Source organism: Varanus komodoensis, unplaced genomic scaffold (assembly GCF_004798865.1).
Source record: "Varanus komodoensis strain SLA01 unplaced genomic scaffold, ASM479886v1 scaffold4, whole genome shotgun sequence".
In the NCBI taxonomy this organism is placed as follows: Eukaryota; Metazoa; Chordata; class Lepidosauria; order Squamata; family Varanidae; genus Varanus; species Varanus komodoensis.
Window position 1 is genome coordinate 12,142,285 of NW_025335941.1, and position 25,143 is coordinate 12,167,427.

Consider the following 25,143-nt stretch of genomic DNA (forward strand, 5'->3'; position numbering starts at 1 on the left):
CATATCTCAGTTAACTGTACACATGTAGCAGTTACTGACCTCGAAGCTCTTGGTCAGCTGGAATATGTAAGAAAGGATTTTGTCTCTGTAAGGCGACCATGCTGATGCAGGGCTCATGGGAAAGGTTTTGAAAAAAGTCTCGACTGAAAAATATTTCTCCTGAGAAGATTAGCTGTTGTGCTGCTATGACTAAAGATTCCAAGGTAAAATTTTTGAGTTAATGAATACTTACATCTAGCATAATTGAACACAGTTTCAAACCAACATCTTTATTTGTACCATTCTGAATTGCTACTACAATGTAATCAAATACGTATTTTAATCCAAAATGACCATCTCCTTTTTTCAAGTTATCCTTGATAATTTACAGAAAGTTCTGATATTTTGTATTGATTTCACCAGCCATTAATTAAACCAGGTATCAATTAAAAATAATACAGGAATGCCTGTTCATAGCTAATATTTGTGAAAAAATTATTAGGCATGTTACAGCACTTTGATTTTAACAAGAAAGTTAAGGATACAATTTTAGGGAACAAACCTATACCAGTTTCCCTTGGAAACCTTAATGAATTCAGTGGGACTTAACATTGAGTAGAGATATGTAGGATTATGCTGTTAATCTCTCTAGTTAAAATGCATGGGGCTTGACTGTGATTAACTTGGCTGGGTCATGCCCAGAGTTACTGAAGGTACTATAATTTCTGGAACCAAACTGGGAAATTGCAAGCTTGTACCCATACAACAGTAATTTAGGGATGGGATTAAAAAAGCCAATTCCTCATCCACAGTGAGGCATCAACAGGTTTTGTCTGCTTGCAGTTTGCTATACTGCCTCCAAGACTATTCTCAGCATTCCTCTGACTTTTAGGAGTGGTTTATCTGGGCTCACAGGGAGCTACTTTCAGAGGGCAGCGCCTGAAACGCTGTTACTGCTTACCCACCTTGTCAGACTGCAAGAATTGAAGGTGTATCTAGCAAGCAGGGTTCAGTTCTTGTGGACTGTAATGGGATCAACTAGAGTAGGTTTGGGATTTATCTGCAGAAGCCTTTCCCAACCTGCCTGCCTTTCCAGATGTACTGGGTGATTCCAGGAATTGAAGTCTAGCACAGTTGGAGGGCCCCAGCTTGGGAGGGCTGGTTTACAGAATGCTGGTGCAACCCCACCAGGTTAGATTCCTTAGCATGCCCTGGGATCCAGTTTGTGCTTCCTGTGTTGTGAACCACAGTGAATCCTGTGTGGAATGAAGCTGCGGATGTGCCTGGATTGGTGGGGGTGGTTCAGCTGACACTGGATGGACATCCATCCTCCTTCAGAACATCTGTCAGCCTACACCTGATATCAAGGACACTGATTCAGTTGACACAATTTTCATGCAACTTGTTTTTTTCCCAAGTGAACAGTAGATAAACCTGGCTCGTCTCTAATGTTAGTCCTCCTTAGAGTAGGCACTTTGAAATGAATGGAATCTAAGTCTGGGGTAAGCAACTTGTGGCCTTTCAAATATTTTATCTGTAATAGCCATCAATCCTCAACAGGCCATGCTGGCCTGCGTTGATGGGAGTTGTAGGCCAAAACATTTGGAGGGCCACTAGTTGTCCACCCATCAGGTAACTAGCATTATGAAGTAGTCCTGTGCATATCTTACCTTTATGACAGTACATTATAGATCGAGCCAAGATTTAATCATACTTAAAGTAAACCACCCATCTCCAACCTCCAGGTGTGCTGGTCCACAGCTCCCTATCACCGCCAACAGGCATGCATAATGGGCCTACTAGCTGAGGAATTGGGCCCAGGTTGGGGATGGTTACTGTACTCCTGCTGAAATCAATTTAAGTCACAATTCAAGTCCCATTTAATTCAATTGGTAGTAACAGTTGGACTTATTTCTAAGTAAACATGCAGAGGATCAGACGATAAAAAGTGCTACCAGCATTCCTTTAACTAAATGAATTTTGAAATCCATACTGAAGAAAGAATTTCAGTATTCAAGACCTTAGTAGCATCATTATTAAACCTCTATTAAATATTATTGTTTAGAATATTTTAGATTTCAAGCCTACCACCAGCCACTGGGGCATTTTTCATCCATGAACCTCTCCAGTGCAGTCCAGTAGATGAATAGCTCATGAGGTCTGACAAAATGGCTTGTCGCAATTTTCTTAAAACGGCAAGGAGAAAATTCGACTCTCTGTGGGAAGAATGTTTGCTCTGAATGAAGTTCATCTAGTTGGATGTTGAGCTCAGCAAGGCACAGGCCTATGAAAACATCCTCCAATTTAATAAAGGGCACACTTTCAGAAATATTATACACCTGAGTAGCAACATCTGTTGAGAACACATAACCAGTCCCTGAACAAAAAGGTGGATATGTGTTTCCTGGATATTCCTCCTTACTCACATACCACTTACTGCCCACTTGCCGAATTGGCCGCTCCTTCAGTTTTAAAAAGCCAGTGAAGAATCTGGTAGTCTTGTTTTTCTTTAGAAGAAGTTCAATCAGATAATAGGTATTAACAAACACATCTGAGTCTGTTTTCATCACAAAGCTGGACTGTGGACAGAATTTGTGAATCCATTCAATGCCCATCATAGTCTTCAATGTTAAGTTGTAATAGGTATCTGTAAAATCTTTCTGGATAATATCTCCATATTTCAGGCTCTCAGCAGTAACAGCGATCTGGTTGCCATGATTCAAAGTAGTTCCCAGGAGAAAATAGGTCACAACACGTTTGTTGGCTATTAATTTTGCTTTGCCCCATGTCTCTCGGATAGCCATCCGGGCTCTTGACTGTGTATAAGATGACGTTACAAGAACAACCAGGAATGGGGGGTTCCTTCCACAATCTATATTGGGCAGCTCCAAAAAATTCCCATTGTCCCTTTTGAAGGAAACAACCTCATTTTTTACATCACATAATATGCATTTTTCAAAAGATGTTAATGTGATAACCAAACAGAAAAAAGCAGAGATTAAAGCCATGGCGAAAAAACACATCTTTATGAGTCTCTTGGAAGCCATCTGAAAGAAAGGAAAGTAAATGCTACACCAAATCATGTAGTCCTTCACACTGATGTATAGCAACCTGAGTGCTGATTAATGAAAATATTTGATGTAATCTAGTCCTAGGTTACTTTGGGAGTAGTAATGTGTAATGAACAGTAGTAATTCAGATCAGTTAAAATCTTGAGTCAGTGGGAGGTTTTTTTACCCACTGGAATACAATGCTAAAAAATCAAACTTAGAATAGAACAAATTAGACCTCATGACTGCCATGACAACCATATTTCATGGCTGTTTCAACATGTCATCAGCCCAACACATGTTAACAGAAAACCAACAGAGTCTGTGTTCACATATAACGACAAACTGTGCAGAAATGGCTTGTCATTGTGTGTGAATATTGGAAGCATGGTGAAACATGGCACATTTGGTTACCATTGATCACCATAAAAAACCAATAGCTCATTCTAAGGTTTCTACATTTCATTTGTCATTAAGTGTGAAGCTGGTTACCATGTTTTTCCATGGATTCCCTGTTTTGGCTAGCACGTTCAGCAGCAGGAGTGGCCGCCGCAGCCACCATTTCCTCTGCCCTGTTTGCCAAGCAACAGCTGTGTGGCTGGTAGACAGGGTGCTGACTGGCTGCCTGCATGACTCCTCTCTTCCTCCTGGTGTGGACCTCCCACTGCTCACCCACTCCACTGCCACCATGCTTGCCACCTCACCTCCTTGCCCCTCACCTCTTCAGTACTTTGCCCTCTTGCTGCTCCACCGCTCCACCCCATCACTGCTTCACCACGTGCTACTACGACATCCTCATGCATGCCTTGCCAGATGGGCATCTCTTTCACGTGTGCGCCGTACGAGACGGGCCTCTTTCTCGTGTGTGCTCCTTGTGAGAGGGGCATCTCTCGCATGCGTGCCTCATGAGGCTGGCGTGGGGGAGGAGCAAAGTAGCAGAGCAGCAAGCTATAGCCAGCTAAGAACACACCCAGGGGAGCATGTAAGCCAATGGGGGAAAGGCAGGTGATGCAGGCAGTAGTGGTGCATGCTGGGATTGGTTCCCAGCCACAGGACTGATGGGATTCATGCCCCCAGTTGGAGGCCTGTGGAAACTACTCAGGAGTAGGTACCTTGCTAATGGGTGAACACAGGACACAAGGTCAGAAAGGTAACTTTGTGGTATTCCTTAGTGTTATGTATAAACATAGCCACTATCAGTCCAATCCTACCCATGTTTACTTATGTAAATATGCATAGGGTTGCACCTGTTTTGTATTATTTTTATTAGTCATTATTTTTATATTGTTCTGTAATAATGAAACATAAGGTAAGGATACATCAACAATTGAAATCACAACATTTTAGTACCTAATTGAAATATTCCTATTATCTCAAAATTATAAAGAATTTGTGTTGACGGTATGATGAAGTAGCTACATTTTCTTATAATATGGGTGAGGAAAATCTGTAGCATGCTTAAGAAAACTTCTCCTACCTTGAATGAAGGGTTGAATTTCATGACAAGAAAATGCTTCAGTACGAAGGTGGCATCTGATGAAATCCAAAACAAGAAATTATTTGAGTGAATTCCAGATAGAAATCTAACCTGATAAACAACAAGAGTGCATGCATTCGTAAATGACAGACACTTCAAGCAGCACAGAGCCATGTATGATGGATACTGACCCACTTCTTAAACACTTTTTCCTAGGGTTAGGAATCCCAATTAAACACATGTTTGTGGGGTTTTCTTTTCTTCATTATTGTCTCTATCTGGTTAATCTAGACAGAATTTCCAACATCAGCTTCCATGGGTGGGGCGGGGGAGTGGGGGCAAAGAAAACAGTGTTGGGTATCTCAGTTTATGAGGCTGCTGAATCTAAGGCAATCCGAGTCTTCATGGATGCCATGACAATCATGAGGCTGTTGCCACATGTCATTATCCAACACATGTGAAGAGGACATAGTCTCAGTCTGCTTATCTTTGACTAAGCAAGAGAATGGTGACCTGAAACTAGAAGACTTAACATCTAGATCATTGTCCTGGATGGATCACTTCCTAATGAGATTTAGACTCTCAGCAGCCTTTCTCTGCTGCAAGGTAGGAGACCTTTCACAATGATCTGCCCACAAAAGTTAATGGATGCCGAGGACTCCAATAGATTCTAGAAGGCTCTGGGAGAGTTTCCCGATGGTATGACTGTTGCTCTTGTCAAACCCCTAGTTACTCTATGGAATGCAGAGATGACTTGGGTGGTAGACACAGTCACATCCAAGTGCCCTCTTCTTCGGCGCAGAACCCAGCCAGCAACTTAGTACACACTTGAGATGAGAGCAAAGCAGCAAAAAGATAGATGGCTAGAACACAGATGGAGAAAAAAGAACGCTGAATCTGACTGAACACAGGTTAGTACTCCTTATCAAGCCTATTCTGTGGTGGTGCGGATGGCAAAGACGGAGTTCTATCTGTCACTAACTGGACACCACAATTAATGCAGTTCCATTAGTACAGTGACCCAGCATCTGGACCAGTTTTATTAGGTTTCAGCTGTTGAGGACTGAGGATGTGGACAAGGTGCTCAGGCACATCTGATAACCACCAATTTGCTTGATCCTTGTCCTTCATGACTTCTTGCCTCTAATAGGGAGGGACTATCAGGCAGGATACAGGAGGCTGCAAATTCTCCTGTATCCTGAGGGAGGGAGTTGTGCCATTCTCTTTAAAGGAGATGATAATTAGGTTACTTCTACAAAAAAGTCTAACCTGGATCTGACTAACTATAACTATAGGACAGTACCCAATATTCCCTTCCTGAGCAAGGTGCTTGAGCACATAGTTGCTGGTCAATGCTAGGCAACCCTGAATGAAACAGATTAACTAGATCTATTTAAGTTGGGCATTAGACCTAGTTTTGGAACCAAAGCTGTCTTGATCATCTCACTGGATGACCTTTGCTGGGAGAGGGACAGGGAGAATGTGACTTGGCTGATTTCCCTGCACCTCTTCACAGCTTTTGATAACATTGTCCATGGTAACCCTCTGGATAGGCTGACTAGGTTGGGAGTTGGAGGCACTGCATGGTAGGGTTTCTGCTCATAGTTGGATGACCAATTCCAGCAGTACTGGGGGATTATTGCTTTATCCCTTGGCAGATATGTGAGGGGGTTCCACAGGGCTCAGCTTTAGCCCTCATGCTGTTCAACATCTACAAAAAACTGCTGGGGAAGCTTATCTGGAGATGTAGACTGAGGTGTTATCTATATGCAGATGGCATCCAACTCTATCTCTTCTCTTCCTCAAAGCTAGCTGAGGCAATGGCTCTTCTGAATGGGGATAATAATAGACTGGATGAGGGCCAATAAATGAAGACTCAATCCAGACAAGATGGAGGCACTGTTATGAGTGATTCACCTGCCCAGATAAGTGATGTTAAGCTCTTCTGGAGAAGGTTGAACTCTGCCTAAAGGTTCAGTTCCATAGTTTGGGGGTGCTTTTGGATCCAGCATTGTCACTAGAGGCACGGTAGACGGGAGGCACAGAGCACTTTCTATCAGGTTGTGCCGATATACCTTATCAGCTATAACTACAATCTTACAGGAGGGGCTTACGTTTTTTGCATGAAAACTATTTTGCCCCAAATTGAACCTGAAGGAGCGCTTACGTCCATATATGCCCGCCCACCTGCCCCTTGAGATCAGTGGGAGAAGCCCTTCTCCGGGAACCCTCCGTGAAGGATATTAGGAGGGTGGGTACTCGGAGGAGGGCTTTCTCTGTGGTGGCACCCAATTTATGGAATGCGCTCCCCAGAGAGGTCCGCCTGGTGCCATCGTTATTTGATTTTTGGCGCTAGGCGAAGACCTTTTTATTCAAACGTTATTTTAATTGTTAATACTATTTATTTATTTTATTCTTTGGCCAGGGTGACTTAAATTATACTGTTTTATATTGTGTTTATTTATTTATGATTGTGAGCCGCCCCAAGGCTTCGGCGAATGGGGCAGCATAGTTCTCTAAATAAATAAATAAAATTGGTTTGAAATGTTTGCATTTCAAGGGAAGTTCTCATTGGGCTAATAAAAACATCCCTTGAAATCCAAAAAAAAAAAGTGCTTTCAGGGAGGTGATCTTTGTAGGAATGATAGCAGGGATACCATGCCTGCTGTAAAGATCAGCTCAAACTGAAACCCGACTGCTGATCCAATCAGCAATTGGATTAACATTCACAATGGATGCCTTCTGAATATTTTGATAGCAATCCTTTTGTATAGCTGGTAGAACTGATAAGGGATAATGTCACAACATTAGTGCCTATGCTGTGTTCCATCCGAAGAAGTCAATTAAAAACTACCCTCACCTTTTGTGTGAAACTGAAGAACTCCTTATGAGCTTTTGCCTAGCTGTTTTATTTACCAGAAACAGCTGATGAACTTAGCCAACAGTTGTGGCAGACTCTGACACAGAGACTTAAAGAACCACAGATGGTTATTCCTGCTCTGGCTTGCTGTATACCCTTCAGTTATCAAGGCCAGCAGTCCCATGTGGGATTCTATTACAAGGGCCCTGCTTCGGTTTTCACTTGACACTGGCTTCAGCATCGGTTGAGATAAGACATAAGACAGGGAAAGAGGTTATCTTGAAAGCAGCAGCAATCCAACTGCCCGCAGGTGCTGCATGTCAATTGTGAATATGCTATTTTGGGCATGCTGAACTTTGTCCAGAAAATGTAAAAGGAATATAATATAAATACAATACAAAGAAAAGTTTAGGCATTGTAAAAGCCCAAAAAGAAGGGGAAATGGTTCTAAGTACACATGAAAGTGGTTAGCACAGGAACTAAATTTCATGTTATTTAAACAATTTTTAAGAATTGTTAATATTATTTATTGGTTTTAAAATTTTTATAGCCAGGGTGAATCCAGATGTATCTATTTATATGTTTATTTATATGAGTGTTTATTTATTATGTTGGAAGCCGTCCCAAAGCTTATGCGAATGGGGAGACATACAAAAATTCCAAATGAATAAATAAATAAAGCTAGAGAAGCTTTTGAGGCTGCACTCCTGTGGTACTCAGGGACAAAAGCAAAAGGCAGGGCCAAAGCACCTAATGTATCAGCATTTTAACTAACTCTTACTAACTGTAATGTGGATTATAGAATGTTTTCTTTCAGGATGATGAACACAGTTTTTCAGACAAAGTGTTCTTATATTTACTCCCCAAAAATGTTTTCTAAAGGTATGCAATAGATTTCCATGGAAGACTATGTACATTATCAGATGATTACACTTCCTGTGCATTGAGGACAAGCAAGCCTTCCTTTGTAAACCGAGAGGAGTGTCAAATGCAGGCGCAAAATGCCTTCCTGCCTTTAAGGGATCACTGCAATTGCCACAGGAGAAGGAAAACAGTTTCAGTTTCTTCTTTGCTGGTGGACTTCCTCTCCTTGGTATAGTTGGACAATCTCTTTCTGTCCTCTTCATTAGGCTTCAAAGAACTAGTTGAAAGTACAGAACAGCAGAAAAGAACTGAAAGTGTACATATTTGAAAAGTAAGAGTTCCCATTTATTTGCATGGTGAAAATTGTATCATGCTTTAAACTCATAGGTTATCTTCCTAACCCTTGAGTAATTCCTACTAATTTGATGCTTTATTGCAACCCCCTACCCAAATTATACCTTAGTGTTTACTATTATTATTATTATTATTATTATTATTATTATTATTATTATTATTATTACATTTCTATGCCGCCCCTTGCCGAAACCTCGGGGCGGCTTACAACATGATAAAATACATTGAAATACAATAGTACATAATAAATTACCATTAAATATAAAAATACAAAAAATACATTGATTTACAAATATAAAATTAAAATTATTAGTATAAAATAAAAATATAGGGGGAGAAAGAGAAGGAAGAAGAAGTTGCCCTGGCCAGATCATATGTTTTAACAATTGAAATGATGTTTAAATAAAAAGGTCTTTACCTGGCGCCAAAAAACCAGTAACGACGGTGCCAGGCAGACCTCTTTGGGGAGTGAATTCCATAGGTTGGGCGCCACCGCAGAGAAAGCCCTCCTCCGGGTACTTACTCTCCTAATTTCTTTCATGGAGGGTTCCCGGAGAAGGGACTCTCCCGCAGATCTCAAAGGGCGGTCGGGCATATACGGACGTAAGCGCTCGTTCAGGTAGCCAGGACCCAAGCCGTTTAGGACTTTATAGGCCATAATCAACACCTTGAATTGGGCCCGGGCTTCAATGGGAAGCCAGTGAAGCTGACGGAGGACTGGAGTCATGTGAGCATAACGCCCCGTCCCCGTCAGCAACCTGGCAGCTCTATTTTGCACCAATTGAAGTGTTCGGACTGTCTTCAGGGGAAGCCCCACGTAAAGCGCGTTACAGAAGTCTAGGCGGGAAGTCACCAGCGCATGTGTCACTGTTGCCAGGCAGTCGTACTCCAGGTAGGGGCGCAGCTGATTAATCAGCCGAAGCTGAAGGAAGGCGTTCCTCGCTACCGCTGTCACCTGAGCTTCCAAAGAAAGCTCCGGGTCGAGGAGTACTCCTAAGCTGCGGACCTTATCCCTAAGAGGGAGTGTTGCACCATTCAGGACCAGGTCAAATCCACCCTCTCCGAAACCCGATCCGCCAACCCACAGGACCTCCATCTTGTCTGGGTTGAGTTTCAGTTTATTGGCCCTCATCCATTCCCTTACCTTGCTATCCACTAAATTATTTTTTCTTTCTCCCTGCACAACAAAATGGTAAGGCTAACATCTGAGATGGAGACGTTACCACCATGGAGACAAGTTCTTCTGAGGCAAAAAGTACAGTTCCTAAATACTTTCAAGTGAAATATGTCTTTCCAAATGCTAGTGGGATTACAAAACATATTCTTGTATCATGTAAGAAGTTTCTGCAAATGTTAGAAAATGCTTCATGGATGTAAGTGAAGAGGTCCATACGGATCAAAGTTCAAGTAGTTTTTATGGCCCATCTCAATTCAGAAGCCAACTTTTTGCTGCTCCCTAACACCATGATTAACACAAAGAGTTAACAGTAGCATCTTCAAATAAAGAAGCACTGCAAATAAATGCATCCAAAAATTATGTAGTAACTTCATTTATAGACAAGTAGACACCTGAAGATCAGGGTAAATTGTCCATGTTCCTGTAAAAGTGATATATTCTTCTATTGTCAAAAAACAAAAATGCATACAGGCAGGAAACTTTGTGTTATTAGCATACTGATAACACATTTCCAGTCTCTGAAAGACCACACTCAGCAGTTTCATGTAGATGTTAAATAACTTCAGGGACAAAGCCAACCGCTGTGGAATCCCATACTGGAAAATCCACATGGCTGAACAATATTCCTTAAACATCGTGTCCTGGAGCTGACCACCCTCGTAGCAGCAAAACCACTGCAATGCAGTACCTCCAACCCCAAATTCAGACAGTTGTCTCTAAAGTACACAGCAATTAATGGTATCCAAAGCAGGCAGGAGATCAAGGAGAATCAACAAGGTCACGCACACCTTGTCTCTCTCTGAAGATAGGTTATACAGAGCAGATAAGGCTGTTTCAGTGCCAGAGCCTTGCCTGAACTCAAAATGAAAAGAATCCAGATAATTTACCCCATTCAAGAACATTTGGAGCTGTCTAGTAATCACCCACTTAAAGACCTTGCCCAAGAAAGGAACATTGGCCAACAGCTAACATTATTCAGGTTTCATGAGTGGTCTTACCTTTGTCTCTTTCATGTAGGCTAGGACTACTCCTTCTTGCAAAAAGATATCAATCACCTTCCTGCTCCAGCCAGCTGTTCCATCCCTGCCAGTTTTTGTAACCAAGAGGAGAAAAGATCCAATATGGAAGTGTTTGCATGAACCTGTCGAAGCACTTGTCAGTGTCCTCAAGCCATTCCATCTGAAACTCATCCAGGAAAAATAGACAAGCCTGTATTCTGGATAGTTCAGCTGATTCACTTGCTGTAACAGTGCAGTCGAAGTGCCAGCCTGGACAACCTTGAACAGCTGAGCTGAGCTGCATATAGAGGTTTCTGGTTGATATGGCTGTCAAAACTCTGGCTGAACTGCGCAATGTAGATATGACCAGGGTGGTTGATACAATTGCTCCAGAGTGCCCTCTCCAGAGCAGAGTTCATAAAGCTCGGTGGCATACCCCAGGGCTAAAAACAGCAAAGCAAAACAGAGGGCAGCTTGTGTGCAGACGGAGAAAAACTCCCAGTGGATGTGGCCCAAGACTAGTGCATGCCACTAGTCAATTAAATTCAGAGGCAGTGAAGGTAGCAAAGAAATAACATCTTGCAGCTTCTGTTATATCCAACAGGGCAACTGGTGTCACCACTCCACCGCCCCACAACTAGGGCTGGCTGATAAGAAGCATCCCGGGAGACGGATGCAGCTGGCTCATGTTGATAATCATCCTAGGTGTATGTTTCCTTGTTTTCTTCAGCTCTGCTAGCGATGGTGCAGTGTTCCCTCATAGCAGAAGAGGGCTTCGGCTATGGAGCAGTATAAAAATGAATTACAAACAAACAAACAAACAAATAAATAAGCAGAAAGCAGGAAAAAAGCCTGGGACTAAGACATGGGAAATTTGTCTCACCTGCCTGCATGATGTCCTGGCTGACTCGCTCTGTTGCTCTTGGACTGGTGGATTTCATATACAGTATCAGTATTTACACATACACTGTGTTTAAATTAGGGATAGGAGGCTGTTTAAAGGAGTGTGATTTTGATCCCCAGAAGGAGTGACATGAAACATTTGCTGTTGCTGTTGTTTTAAGGAATGATACATTTTTAGACTACTCTGCCACCCCCCTTTTAAAAATTTGACCCCAATGATCCCACACTTCAGAAGGAAGGGCTTCTTAAGCAATTAGATGCAGTAGCAAGGTTATGTATTGCACAAAAGTTGAAGTCTTCAAAGTAGCCACCTTACCAACAGTACATTAATTTAATCACTTGCACACTTACTCAGAAACTGCAGCAAGCAAGGAATCCCCATTTTCTTAAAAAGCTGCCACAGCCCCACAGTTTCCAGTTATTTCCTTTGTGAAAACTCTTCCAATTTTTCATCGAACCCCAACGGAGTGATATGTATTTTATGCTGATTATTCGTATTTCTGATGTTGAATACTTGACATCATACATGGAGATGATGCTATTGGCCATGTAGTACATTGGGTGGTTTGGGACCACGCATTATCTTTCAGCCTAACCTCTATCACATGGTAGTTGTGAGCAAAAACTGGGGGGAGGAGAACCATGGAAGCTGCCTTTGGCTCCTTGTGAGAAGAAGAGAGCAAATGCAATAAATACAGATTCCTTGATAAAATTATCCAAGTGAACCAAAATCAAGACATATACATGCTTTGCAAGGCAGCCTTTCAGTTCAACAATTAATAAAATGTGTTCCTGTATTGACAGTGCAGGTTGTAGTTTCTGTCCTTGGGATACTGATCTTTCCATAACAAGTGTGTGAGTGCGTCTTTTTTCTTATAAAATACCCATTTTCCCTTGCAACTTCCACAGCAATTTGTGAAACAGTGTTGCATAAGCAGTATTGTAATTAAACCCCTTATCCTACAAAATATAAGTTTTTAGCTATCCACTTGCATCCATGTACAGTTCCATTTGAATGAGGATAACTACAGCAGCAGCTTCAAAGAATTCCAACTTACCCAGTAGATCATGTTGGAAGAGCATTGCTAAGCCTACATGGGTATTTTAGTTTCTGGATCTGAATGAAGAGGTCTGATGGCTGTATCATCTTAATGGCTTCCAGCTGACAAAGAGAAATCTAAAAACTAAGAAACAAAATTTTGGTTACCAACTAGATTTTCTGGGGAGTCATTTTCAGGAGCCACTATAGATACATGATCATAAAATCAATTCAATTACTCACACATATTCAATTGAATAGTTGAGTCATCTCTAACTGGGATTATATAGGATAATCTCTTTATATTATGTATAGTATTCCAAACTATCACCAGTGAACTGTGAGCAGGCAGGATATTTGTTTCTACTACTTGGCTGTTAATTAAATGGCTGCAGCCATTCAGCAAAACAAGCAGTGAGAGCTTTCCCCCCCTGTTCCTTCTTAATTAACTTTACTAATAATGTGAATTCTGTCTGAATGATAAAATTATGCTCACTTTTAAAAATCCACCCACTGGCTATATTTGTACAGTTGTACTTCAGTTTAATAAAATGAACTATGAATGAGCCTCATGGCTCCACACACTGTCGGTTTACATCTCTTTTCATACAGGTGAACAAACAAACCAGCAAGTCTAGAGTGAAATACAGTTTCCTGTTACATTTGAACCAGGATACCACTTGGATATCCAGGATAACAACCCAGGATATGAAGCTATTGTTTAAATTTGGCTCAATATAAGGGCTTGTTTAGAAGCTCTTAGCCATAGTTTCTTGGCTTAGACATAATAGGAAATTATAGTTAACTAAAGACTTACTGGCTTGTTCCCTTGCTCAAGAAATCCTGGTTCCCTGGATTCCTATTTTGCAGGTTAGTAATATGGGTTAGTAACAGTTATATGCTCAAGGTTACAGTAAATGCACAGTTGTTAGGACTTGACCCCACTTCTCCAAGATCCAGTCCTACTACATTGTCACTGGTTTCTGTTTTCAAGAAAATATATAAGAACTACCTTTAATAGATTTCCAAAGGGGGACTTATGCAAATGAGTCTTTATTTGCCTTGAAGCAAAATAATTAAGAAGCATGAAAAGGAGTAGATGATTTATACTAATTTCAAGACATAACCTTGATAAACCAAAATATTGTTCTTGCATATGGTATGCATTTTCTCAGAACTCAACTAAAAATTCCAAGAGGATTTTTTGTTGTTGTTGTTGTTTGTTTTTTGGCACAAGGACACTTTATACCAAATATGGTAGCGCTCTTAACCGACCTCAGCAATTTCAGCATCAATCCCAATGGATCATCAGCTGAGCTTTCCAACGGAAAGATCAGAAGCTCCAACTTTGATTTGCCCCATGAGCACAAACAGTGGCTTATGTATTCAGACAGAATGCATATCATCCTGGAATAACTTTAGGAAAAAACGGGTAATGTTTTGATTTTTAAAAAAACTTATTTCCCTGTGATCATCTGTTTACACAGGAAGATGCTACAGTAAATCTATGACACAGTCTTTTGGATACATTGTATTTTGTTCCAGCTTTTCAGCTCAAACACTGGAGATGATATAAAGTGTTTATGTATATCCAGTGAACAAGCTAATACTGTAGTCCCATCACATCAGCAGCCACTAGACCAGTGTTATGAATGGGTGCAGAGAATATACCCAATCCTGTGTTCATTTCAGAAAGAGAAGAACCCTTAGGATGACTTTCTACCATATGTGGTGGACATGTGAGTAACACAACAATTTTGGAAATTGATACATGCAGAAATGCAAAAAATAGTTAAACTAAAGTTTCCTATGAGTCCCAAAAACGTGCTTTTGAATATCTTCCCAGAGACCTTTTTGAAAAACATCTCAGAGCTACTTAAGTGTATGACTACAGCAGCAAGAATCTCAATAGCTTCTAACTGGAAATCACCAAAGCCCCCAACCATTGAAGAATGGAGAAATAGATCAGCAGAATATGCAGTGATGGCAAAGCTAACTAACTATGCAAGTAGAAGACCGTTAGAAGAATTTAATGACAAATGGAAATTTTATTGTGCTTAGCATGATTAGTAGAAGTTCAGAGGAGTTTGGAAAAGAAAAAGGAAAACAGTATCTGTTGTTGTAGAGAATAATTATTTCTTTTCTGTAAAATTTCATAGAGCATGGGAAGATAGGAAAAGAGAGTTTGGTGTGTTGTAATATAGGCTATATCAGTTTAAAATTCCCTTGGCATTTTTGTCTATTTTGTCCAGTTTAGTTTGTTCTGTTTATACTAGTTTTTTTCTATTTTACATTTTTTTCTTTGTATTTGTATATGTTAAGTTTTTTTTAAAGAATCCTTAAAAGTAAATCCAAAATACACCTAGCTAGGATTTGTTTGAAATGGAAATGTGGTTCTATGATTTTTTCAGTAGGTTATCATACCATTGTTCACCTTCTGATTTTTAAATCTTTTAACTGTAGCAGCACTTCTGTATTATTTCTCAATAAAACATGTTTACTCTGTGACCCTTTCTAAGAAGACAAGTTGATATTATGTATCCATTTTATCAACCCTATCTTGTTGTCCAGTCACACCCCAACACAGAAAACAAGTATTAAAAACAAACAATAAAATACATTTTAAAAAATCAGTAGATAGTGCCAGAGAATGTCATCTATAGTTTAAATATATGGTCTTTATATACGGCATCCCAACAAGTCAGAAGGCGTTCTGTATAAGAAGCTGCCTCCCACTGAGCCAGAACATGGGTCCATTAGGCCAGTTTTATCCAAGTCAACTGGCAGCAGTAGCTTTCTGGGATTTCAGGCAGGTTTCCCTGCCTTACCTGAAGATGTCAGGTGTTAAACTAGGGAATCTATACCTGAAGAATAGGTGCTCTCCCACTGAGCCACATCCCCTCCTGTTTGTCTGTCAGCAGTGAAAAGCAAAAGTCAAGGATGAATTACATACCTGGGTCCAGGAAGTTCTAAATGCTCTCTGAGAGAGGGCCAGGTTCCCACCCCTTTGAAGGAGGCGGTTGTCAGACTTCTCCTGTAGCAGGTGAACCTGGAGCCAGAAGATCTCGCCAATTATAGACTGATGGCCAACATCCCTTTTTTGGGCAAGGTGCTTGAGTGGTTGGACAACACCAGGCACTTTTCAAGGAAGCTGACCATCTGGATCCATTTCAGTCCAGTTTCAGGCCTGGTTTTGGAACAGAAATTACCTTGATCACCCTGTAGGATGACCTTTGCTGGGAGTAAGACAGTCACCTTTGGTTCTCCTGGACCTTTCAGCAGCTATTGATACGATCAACCATGGTATCTTTCTGGATCAGCTCGTCAAGTTGGGAGATGGAGGCACTGCTTTGCAGTGCTTCTACTCCTACCTGACCAGCCAATTCCAGAAGGTGGTGCTGGGGGACCATGGTTCTGTGCCATAGTGATTATGCCATGGAGAACCACCATGCTCTATGAGGGGCTACCCAGATTGTTCTAGCCTTGCAGAATTGCTTGCCCTGCCCTTCCTTTTCCTTCCACTCCCTTTCCCTTGTTTGTCTTACTATTTTAGTTTGTAAGCATGCAGGCAGGTTCATCGTAATATTTTTTCAATTGAAAGGAGCCACTTTGGGGACAACAGTTATCTGAAAAAAGAGATAAAATGCTGTAAACAAACAGTACCAAATCCAGGCAGACGAACAGAATCTCTCTGTTTCAGAGGCAGTACATGTCCCCGTACCAAGAAATGGGCCAAACAGCAGTCCCTGCTTCTGAGCTTAGAGGCGAGGTGATTAGCTGGCTACTGCACAAAAACTGTTATGGCAGACCTGCTCATGTATGTTCTGCCATTGAAACTCTCTATGAAAAATCCCACATTCCAGCACAAAACTGGATTGCCGGGTTCTGGCATTACATCCTAATCTGGTATCTACTTTTTATTTCCTTTCGACATTTAGAAACAGGGTGCCAGAGCAGATGGAAACTTTGGTCTCATCCAGCAACATCTCTTCTTATGGTAGTGAGAAACATTACTCAAATTCTTCTTAATATCAAAGTGCTGCAATTAATGCTTGTATCACATTTTGTTATCCTTATTCAAACCAAAAAGGCATATCCTTATGTCAGGAATGTTCAACCTGGGGACTGAATTCAATTTCAGTGACACTCTCAGGGGCTGCATTCCACTAAGAGACATGCCAGAATTGTCGTGGAAAGCTCTTCCTACCAATCAGTAAGCCATAGGTGGGGCATTTTCCCTTTCAGCATGGGCAAAACTGCACAAAAGCCAGGAAGCCACTAAATAATTATTGGCTCAGCAAAAGGAAATAAAGCAGGAAAATGGGATGTGACCATCCATTCACTGTTCCAGTCATTCAGTGACGCCCTCCTCCACAGAGTTCCACCCAATTCTCTCTGCCACTTTGTTTTCCATTATTCTCCAAACAGTATTCTAGGTTCCTGATGGTGTACAGCTTCCTCTGGATTGTTTGGGAGTTTCACATTCCTCAAGGCAGGAGTGCAGGTTCTCTTTCAGCCCCCGAGCTGAATTCCATTTTGGAGAAGTTCTCAGGACTACATTCCAGTGGTGAGTGAGGTGAAAGGCAAAAAGGCTGACCGGCTGATTCCAGGAGGTGGTGCTGAGGGATTATGACTCTGCACCCTAGCAATTATGCCATGAAGTATTGCAGCATTCCTTTTTATCCCCCATGCTGTTCAACATCTACATGTAACTGCTGGGAGAGGTCATCTGGAGGTTTGCGCTGAGGCATCACCAGTATGCTGATGACACCCAGCTCTACCTGTCTTTCTCATCTAATCCAGTTGACGCAGAGATAGTTCTGAATCAGTGCCTGGTTGGAGTGATGGACTGGATGAGGGGCAATAAACTGAAGCTTAATCCAGATAAGATGGAGGTGCTGTCGCTAGGGTGAGTGGTATTTGCCCTGTTCTGATTGGGGCTGCCCTCCCTCTAAGTGACAGGATGCATTATTTGGGAGTGCTTCTTGACCCAGAGCTACCCTTGGAATTTCAGGTGCCTGCTGTTGCAAGGAACACTTTCCACTAGCTTCTACTAGTCCATCAACTATGTCCTTACCTAGACAAGCAGAGCCTAGCAATGGCAGTCCATACTCTGGTCACCTACCACTAGGACTATTTTAATGTGCTCTTCATGGGGCTACCCTTGAAAACACTCCGGGTATTTCAGTTAGTACAGAATAGAGCAGCTATGCTGCTAACTAGCACTGGCAGACAAGATCATATAATGCTGATCCTTTACCATCTTCATTGCTTACCAACTGAAGTCTGCGCCCAATTTAAGGTGTTAATGCTGGCATATAAGGCCCTAAATGGTTTAGGGCCTAGATATCTGAAGGAATGTTTCCTTCCATATATACCTGCCCAAACCATAAGATCATGTGGTGTAGTGGTTAAGAGCGTGGGACTGGGACTCAGACGATCTGGGTTCGAGTCCCCACTCAGCCATGGAGCCAACTGGGTGACTTTGGGCCAGTCACAGACTCTCAGCCCAACCTACCTCACAGGGTTGTTGTTGTGGGGATAAGATGGAGGAGGAGAGATGATGTAAGCTGCCTTGAGCCCTTTGTAGGAAAAAGGCAGGATATAAATCCATAAATAAATTAAAAAAATAAAAAAATCATCTGCTGAGGTCTTTTTCCGGAGCTCTTTTTGAAAGAGGTTAGGAGCATGGCTACTTGGGGAAGGGCCTTCTCAATTAGCATTAAGCAGGCGCTTCCCAACATAGTTGGGATTCCATTCCCAACAATCGAATCTGTTCACCAGAGAAGTGCACCTGGTACCAACGCTTTCTTCATTTTGCACCAGGCAAAACCGTTTTTTTGCCCAGTATATTAATAATTAGAATGATTTTACTGCATATTTTATCTATATTGTAAGTTATGATTTATTCAAGTGCTGTTATGGATTTTGCTTTTCTGTTACTGTTATTCTGTTTTTTTCAGTAAGTCATCAATAGTTCCTGATTGAATATAATACAGGATAGAGATGTTTAAAATACATACATACATACATACATGCGCAAGGCTAAGGCCAAATATATCCAAATACCAGCATGTTGTGGCTTAGAACTCTACCTACCATGTTTCCCCGAAAATAAACTCTAGCATGATTTTTCAGGATGCTCGTAATATAAGCCCTACCCCCAAAATAAGCCCCCGTTAAGATCATCAGCCAGCTGGAAGGGGAAACATAGTAGTACGTCCACTGCAACACACAATAGACGTATTGAATTATAAAATTGTGTATAATTATAATAATTATAACACTCATAAAACTAATGAAAAGGAAGGAAAAAGAAAAAGGAAAATAATGTTAATATATGATTAAATATAAATGAATAACATTATTGACATTAATACTTAAATGATGATATACATTATAATTAAGTATTTATAAATACCCAAGTGGGTACCTTTGGACAAGAGGTAACTGCCTGTGTAAACAGATGAATGCGAGACGTACTGCTGAATGACCAGTCAGAAGACAGACACAACACATGAATAACGTCAATAGGTCATGTGTTGTAATGGATGTACTTAACGCATGGATGCAAAATGCAAGATGGGTGCAAAGAGACAGAGCTATTCCATCGAGCACAAAAAAGGACTCGTGGAGGACTCTCAGGGCAAGAATCTTATGGCTTTCATAAGAAAAAAATAAGATATCACCTGAAAATAAGCCCTAATGCGTCTTTTGGAGCAAAAGTTAATATAAGACCCAGTCTTATTTTCGGGAAAACATGATGTCAGAAGCTAGGAGACATTTCCATTTTAGAATGAGAAAAAGTGCACAAAAGCTAGAAAACCACAAAATGACTGGTGGCTGAGGAAAAGGGCTGTGGCTAACGAGGGAAGCTGGGAGAGGCAGACTGAGACCCCAGGTGGGCTGGACTTGGCTTCCTGGCCTGAGGTTCCCTGCCAGTGCCGTGTGTGTGGGGGGGGAGGGGGGTTACTAAAAATGTTTGCTGAGCTTTTGCAAACCTTGGGGTGCTTTTTTGGCTTCATAAATAATATGATTCGCATCCAATCCAGTGAACTAGGAACTCCAAAAAAAACAATATTGCAGCATAGCCTAGGCGGCATACACATCACCTGAGCCTGTGTGGGAAAGTTAGCTTCAAAGATAGGTGTCCCAGCACTAGTTTGGATCTTATTTCATGCACAAAATAAAGTTAATATTTAACATGAAAACAGACAATGCACAAGTCAACAGAGTATGAGGGTTTTGCATGCATATGAGACTGTGGTTTGGCCAGAGAAGAGGCCTGGAGGGGCATAAAACAAACTCTCATACAATCGGAGAGGCACAGGGAGGTTTGGCTGGGAATCCAAACCAGCTTTAGCCCCACCTGGCCTTCAAAATTAGCAATATATACAGTGCATTATATTGCAGGTCTCCTGTAAGCTACTCCCTTCTTTTTATTTTTAATGTGAATTTCTCCAAAATAAATGGATATAAAAGGAAATAATACATTTTTCTTAATGGAATTAAATCACCATAAATATAAAATCCCTCACAGCTCCAGCCTGGGACTAATATGGGTCTAAGACTTCTGGAAAAGACTGTAGGATCCTTGTAAACTACTCAGAGCTTGATTTGCAGTACTAGGTGTAATCCACACTGCTGGGCTGCCCTAAGCCCCTCTCTCCTGACCACAACCTCTTCCAAACTGCAGCAAGAGAACAGTGAACTGCATTGGGCTTAGAATTTGCACTACCAGGTTCTGTTTCACTCAAGAGGTTAGAAAGAACCAAAACTCTTATCACTATTGCTGTAGTTTGATGTTTGTGGGTGGCAGCACAACCTTTTAGGGTCAGTAGGCACAATTGAAAGTGCAGTCACAAAATGGCTGCCAATTTTTTGGAAGGCAAACTGGTGAGGCTTAAAGGAAAGTAACTTACCCAAGAACAGGTAGAAGGACTGAGTTGCAAAACACAAAATTTCCTCCGGTTCTAAGCCTCCCAGTGAGCTTCTGCTATTGGGCAGTATAGCAATAAAATTATTGATGATGATGATGATGATGATGACCTACAGTTTTCTGCACAAACTGATGAGGCTTAAAAACAAGTGACTTGGACCAAGAATGCCAATGGGGACTCAAGGAATTCATGGGGACAGGGAGGGTGGTGAAGCCTCGCAACTCACTTTGTGACATGTCAGCCTGAGTTTAAAAAGATAAAAATAAACATGACCATCCATGCTTGCTCTCTCTCTCTCTCTCTCTCTCTCTCTCTCTATATATATATATATATATATATATATATATCAGGAATATCTGTTGTGCATACGCAACTATATCAGACAATCAGGTGGGCATCAAGAGAGGTGCCCAAAGATGCAACATTGGAGACCCTGGCACTAAAGTAAACATATTTATAGCTTTTGATGCAACTTTACTCATTTCCTCTTACACTTTTCCTGAGAGAGGAGCTCAAAGGCACTTTGACAGTGTGAGAAAGTGCTAGCATTTTTCTGCAAACATGTCAAAATATTGTGACTATAAGCAGAAGGACATCTCGTTAAGTCCAGCGGGTCTCATTCGCTTGTAAGGGTATTTTGGATTGCTTACAGCCATGGTATTTAATGTTTCAACTTATAATATGAATTTATGAGAGAGAGAAAAGCTGCACTACTTTTCCAGGAAACTGTTTAGATCATAAAACAAAGGATCTTGCGCGTGTGTGTGTGCGCGTGCGCGCGGGTGCATGCCCACCTATATACATGAAAAAGAGTACTTGAGGTTTACTTGTAACTTCATGAGCTACTAGGACACAGAACATGCCCTGGAAGCAGGATTAGTCCATAATACCTACTGAACTGAGCCCTACATCTCTAGGTGGAAATGCACTGGAAACATCCACACTCGGAGCTCTTGCTGTGTTTGTTCTCTGATCATGTCCACTCTTTCTCTTGAACCCAGACCCCGCCAGATAGTTCCTGCATGCACAACGCTCCCCCCTCCCCCCTCAAAAAAAGCCAGCATGTGTAACCCTTGATTACACTTTTACCAGGCATACACCCTCAGGTCTGCTAAACATTTTGCATCGAAGACCAATGTTAAGGACCTACCTAACAATAGCTCTCCCCCGTCCACTCTCTATTCGCCTCTGCAAATACCGAAAACGTTTCCATCTAGGTCACTTGCCTTGTACTATCCGGCTGAAGTTCGGTGAATGTATGAACGGTACCTTTACCGGAACCACATCTTGAGCAAATAGAAGCTCTGAAGTAGTGCTGATGCAAAAGAGGAAAATACTGTTCCTGTATGTGTGCGAGGCGGAGGGGGGCATTTATTCATTTATTTATTTAAATGTTGGATACTGTCTTCATGTTTCGTTTGGCTTTATCTAGGACCAACCCCCCCCCCGATCAAAGTGGGACATACACGGATCAGGCTGCGGGTTATTTTACACATATATTTTATGTGAAGCGAGTTGCTTGCATGAGTAGGCATGTGCAGGTTTAGGTCCTGAGTCGGCGTTTGACCGGCTGAAACGGAAAGCCAGGATTTTGTCTTTGGAACAGTTTGGAAGAACAGAGAATTTTCCGTGGGTGCAGCTTTTCTTGCTCCCGCAAGCTGTCTCCCAAGAGGCAGCACTGCCACTAGTTCCCGCTACTACGCCGCTACTCAAGGCACCGGAGCAATGTCCCGTAGTAACGCGTCTAGTTCGCCCAGTCCTGACTACCGCTTTTGAAAGAACCCGGTGATGCCTTTCATTTTCTGTAGCTGGAAGAAACCGCTCTGACCCCTCCTAGGTAGCGTGACCCCTACTAACTTATGCATTCATAGTCCCCGAAAACTGTGGTTGATTTGTACGAGTTGTTTAATGTCAATTTGCCTTCCCAGACACGCGCGCACAAATCCCCGAGTTCCCTTACCCCTTCTTCTGCAATGCATCCTCGGCTCTCCTAGCCATGTTGCCTGAAAGCTCCAGCGAGTTGTCTCAGGGCTTTCTCTCTAGAGCAGCATTCGTCTTTCTCGCGTTCATTCCCAGATGCTCCCCGTGGCATCCGAGAGACCGGTTTGGTCGGTGACACGCTCACTAAGCTCTCCTGGCTGGGAGGGGTGAGAAGCTCCGTCCAGAAGGCCGGGCTCTGCCTCCCTTTCCCGTTTCAATACCCGCAGGTAGCAAGCAGACAAGTGCCACTGCAGTGTAGACGGCAGGAAAAGGGAAGTTAGGAACTGTCTACAAATGTTCTCCCTGCATACTCAAGGAAAAAAGCCCATACACGTTCAGCTATTGCTAAAGAGCATCGACATCTTAATTATCTGACAGACCTGAATGGCTTCCCAAAGTATTGCTTCTGTTAGAAAAACGAGATAGTTACAAAATACACCCAACCAAACCAGTTCCTAGGACTTGAATATTTTGTCTGCTTAGAGCATTCTCACATGTGACATCAGGGCTGCAAACCCACTGCCCTGGGTACACTTAATTGAACTCAATGAGAATTACTTCTAAGCAGATGTGCCAGGCTGAAATCCTGTATAGATTTAACTGGAAGTACTACGTCTTACTTCAGAGATGCATATGAGATAGGCACAGGAAAGTTTTGTAAGGCTGCAGTCCTATGCACAGGTAAACAGAAAAAAGTTCTAAAAATTCAGCTTGCCCCGTCCAGCATGCTGGGAGTTGCTTGGCTTTTTTTCTGTCCAAATATGCATAGGATTGCATCCTAACGCACATCATATGGCAGCCTCCTCGCAATTGGAATGTTAACCATATACTGGCATGAATGTGCAAGCATTCAGATAGCTTCCTCCTGTTCCCCATCCTGCACTAACATTTGCAGTTGTTACTAGAACTGCTGCCCTTGTTTTTTATTACACGTGTGTTCAGACGTGCTTCACTGATACGCTACACAGAAGCCTGAATGACCTTAAGCACACTTGTGGCGCACTGTACTTAGATGGAATGGGGAAAGTAGCTCAAGCACACTGAAAAGGCTTCAGTGTGAGGAACAGACATTCTTATTTTGAACACAAGTATTGGCAGAAAGGAAAATTCGGAGAGCGGACTACCTGGCTCCCTTCTCATTCTTCACAGAAGTGGCAGAGCAAGAGGAGGAGAAGGTGGGTGAATATGATTTGCCAGATAAAGAAGTAGAATTAAGGAATGAGAACTAAGCACTAACCTCATTATGGGGCTGGTCTTTGAAGACCTAGACGAGGGACAGGGAAGGATTTTATTCAGTTTTTTTGTATAAGACTTTACTAAAATGAATAAATTTATTCATATGCAGAATGGAAAGAACCTAAATTTTTAAATTGGGAAATGAATGCATGAGAAAATGAAACTTACTGCTCTTGAAGGTGTGACGATGATTTTCGGTGTGTAACCTCTTGTTGTAACAGGTCATTCATGCTTAACAGCTGCATGGCAGGCAGGTTTACTATGGTATGGGAACAGCAGCACTTACTAAATTTGGCTGATTTTTCTAACAGTTTTTCAAAATATACAAATGACTTCATATGCAGGACAGAAAGAATCATGGAATAAGAGTTGGAAGGGACCAGAAAGCTATCAGGTCCAACCCCCTGAATGCATGTATATTTATGTACAACATCTATGCAGATTCCAGAGTAGTCCACAAAAAATGACAAAACAGATAAAAAGAATAGCATACTATTAAAACAGTGTATCAGTAAAAGAACAGTGGTTAGTCAATCAAGAGAGTTGCCTGACATAAAGCTGTTTTCAGGAGGCACCAGAAATAACACTGTGTTGGTGCCCACCTGACTCAGAGGCATTGGTGTGCTACAGAAATGGAGCCACCACAGTGAAGACTCTTCTTTGAGTAGACTCCTGTCAGGCCCCAGGCCCATGTGGAACCACCAGCTTCATGCCATCCAGCGGCTTCGGTGACCAAGTAGGTTGATAATGGAGAAGGGTTGGTCCCAAGTTGTTTAGGGCTTTTATATTCTAGTGCCAAATCCTTGTGCCTGGCTCAGGGGTAAATCGGCAGCCAGTATAGCCCCCTAACCATTGCATGCTGAAAGGAAACAGTTCCTGACAAGAGCCAAGCTGTTGTTTTCTGTACTAGCTCCAACTTCCTGAATAACTTTCCTGAACAGCCTGAACACTTGAGGTTCAGAGCAGATCTGAATGTGGAAGGAACTGAAATGAACAGGTGCACCTGTTCCAAGCTTAGACATTTTGGGGAAAACTTGGGATTCAGCCGTCCACACAAAGGACAGACCACATAGTTTTTGTGAGGTATCAGGGAAACAAGAAGGGTAGTCAGAGCAGGCATATTTACCTGCTTCAGAGGAGCAGAACAAGTAAGGTGCTTTACCTGTTGCTTGCTCAGAATCACCTGCAAATTCACAGAGACCAGTGGCTACCTTGACATTTGCAGCCTTCTGCTAATGAACTCAGAGTGGGGTGAACACTCTGGCTTGGAAAGTCACCAAGCACAT

General features: G+C 41.9%; 1 protein-coding gene across 6 annotated transcripts; it reads right to left on the reverse strand.

Moving 5' to 3' along the window:
- Window positions 1-248: 248 nt before the first annotated feature.
- LOC123029277 (beta-1,3-galactosyltransferase 5-like) lies at window positions 249-22,800 on the reverse strand. 6 transcript variants are annotated; one of them, XM_044442051.1, is made up of 8 exons: window positions 22,602-22,800; window positions 16,247-16,327; window positions 15,655-15,888; window positions 12,721-12,846; window positions 11,643-11,686; window positions 10,760-11,538; window positions 4,507-4,617; window positions 249-3,026 (listed from the first exon to the last, which is right to left on the reverse strand). In XM_044442051.1, the coding sequence occupies exons 6-8, from the start codon at window positions 10,949-10,951 to the stop codon at window positions 2,064-2,066; spliced, it is 1,266 nt and encodes a 421-aa protein (XP_044297986.1). In that variant the 5' UTR covers window positions 10,952-11,538; window positions 11,643-11,686; window positions 12,721-12,846; window positions 15,655-15,888; window positions 16,247-16,327; window positions 22,602-22,800; the 3' UTR covers window positions 249-2,063. The 6 variants fall into 6 exon arrangements, with proteins under 6 accessions (XP_044297986.1, XP_044297984.1, XP_044297989.1 ...); XM_044442049.1 differs by lacking the exon at window positions 11,643-11,686; XM_044442054.1 differs by lacking the exon at window positions 11,643-11,686 and having other exon boundaries at window positions 4,507-4,562; window positions 22,602-22,795.
- Window positions 22,801-25,143: the final 2,343 nt, after the last annotated feature.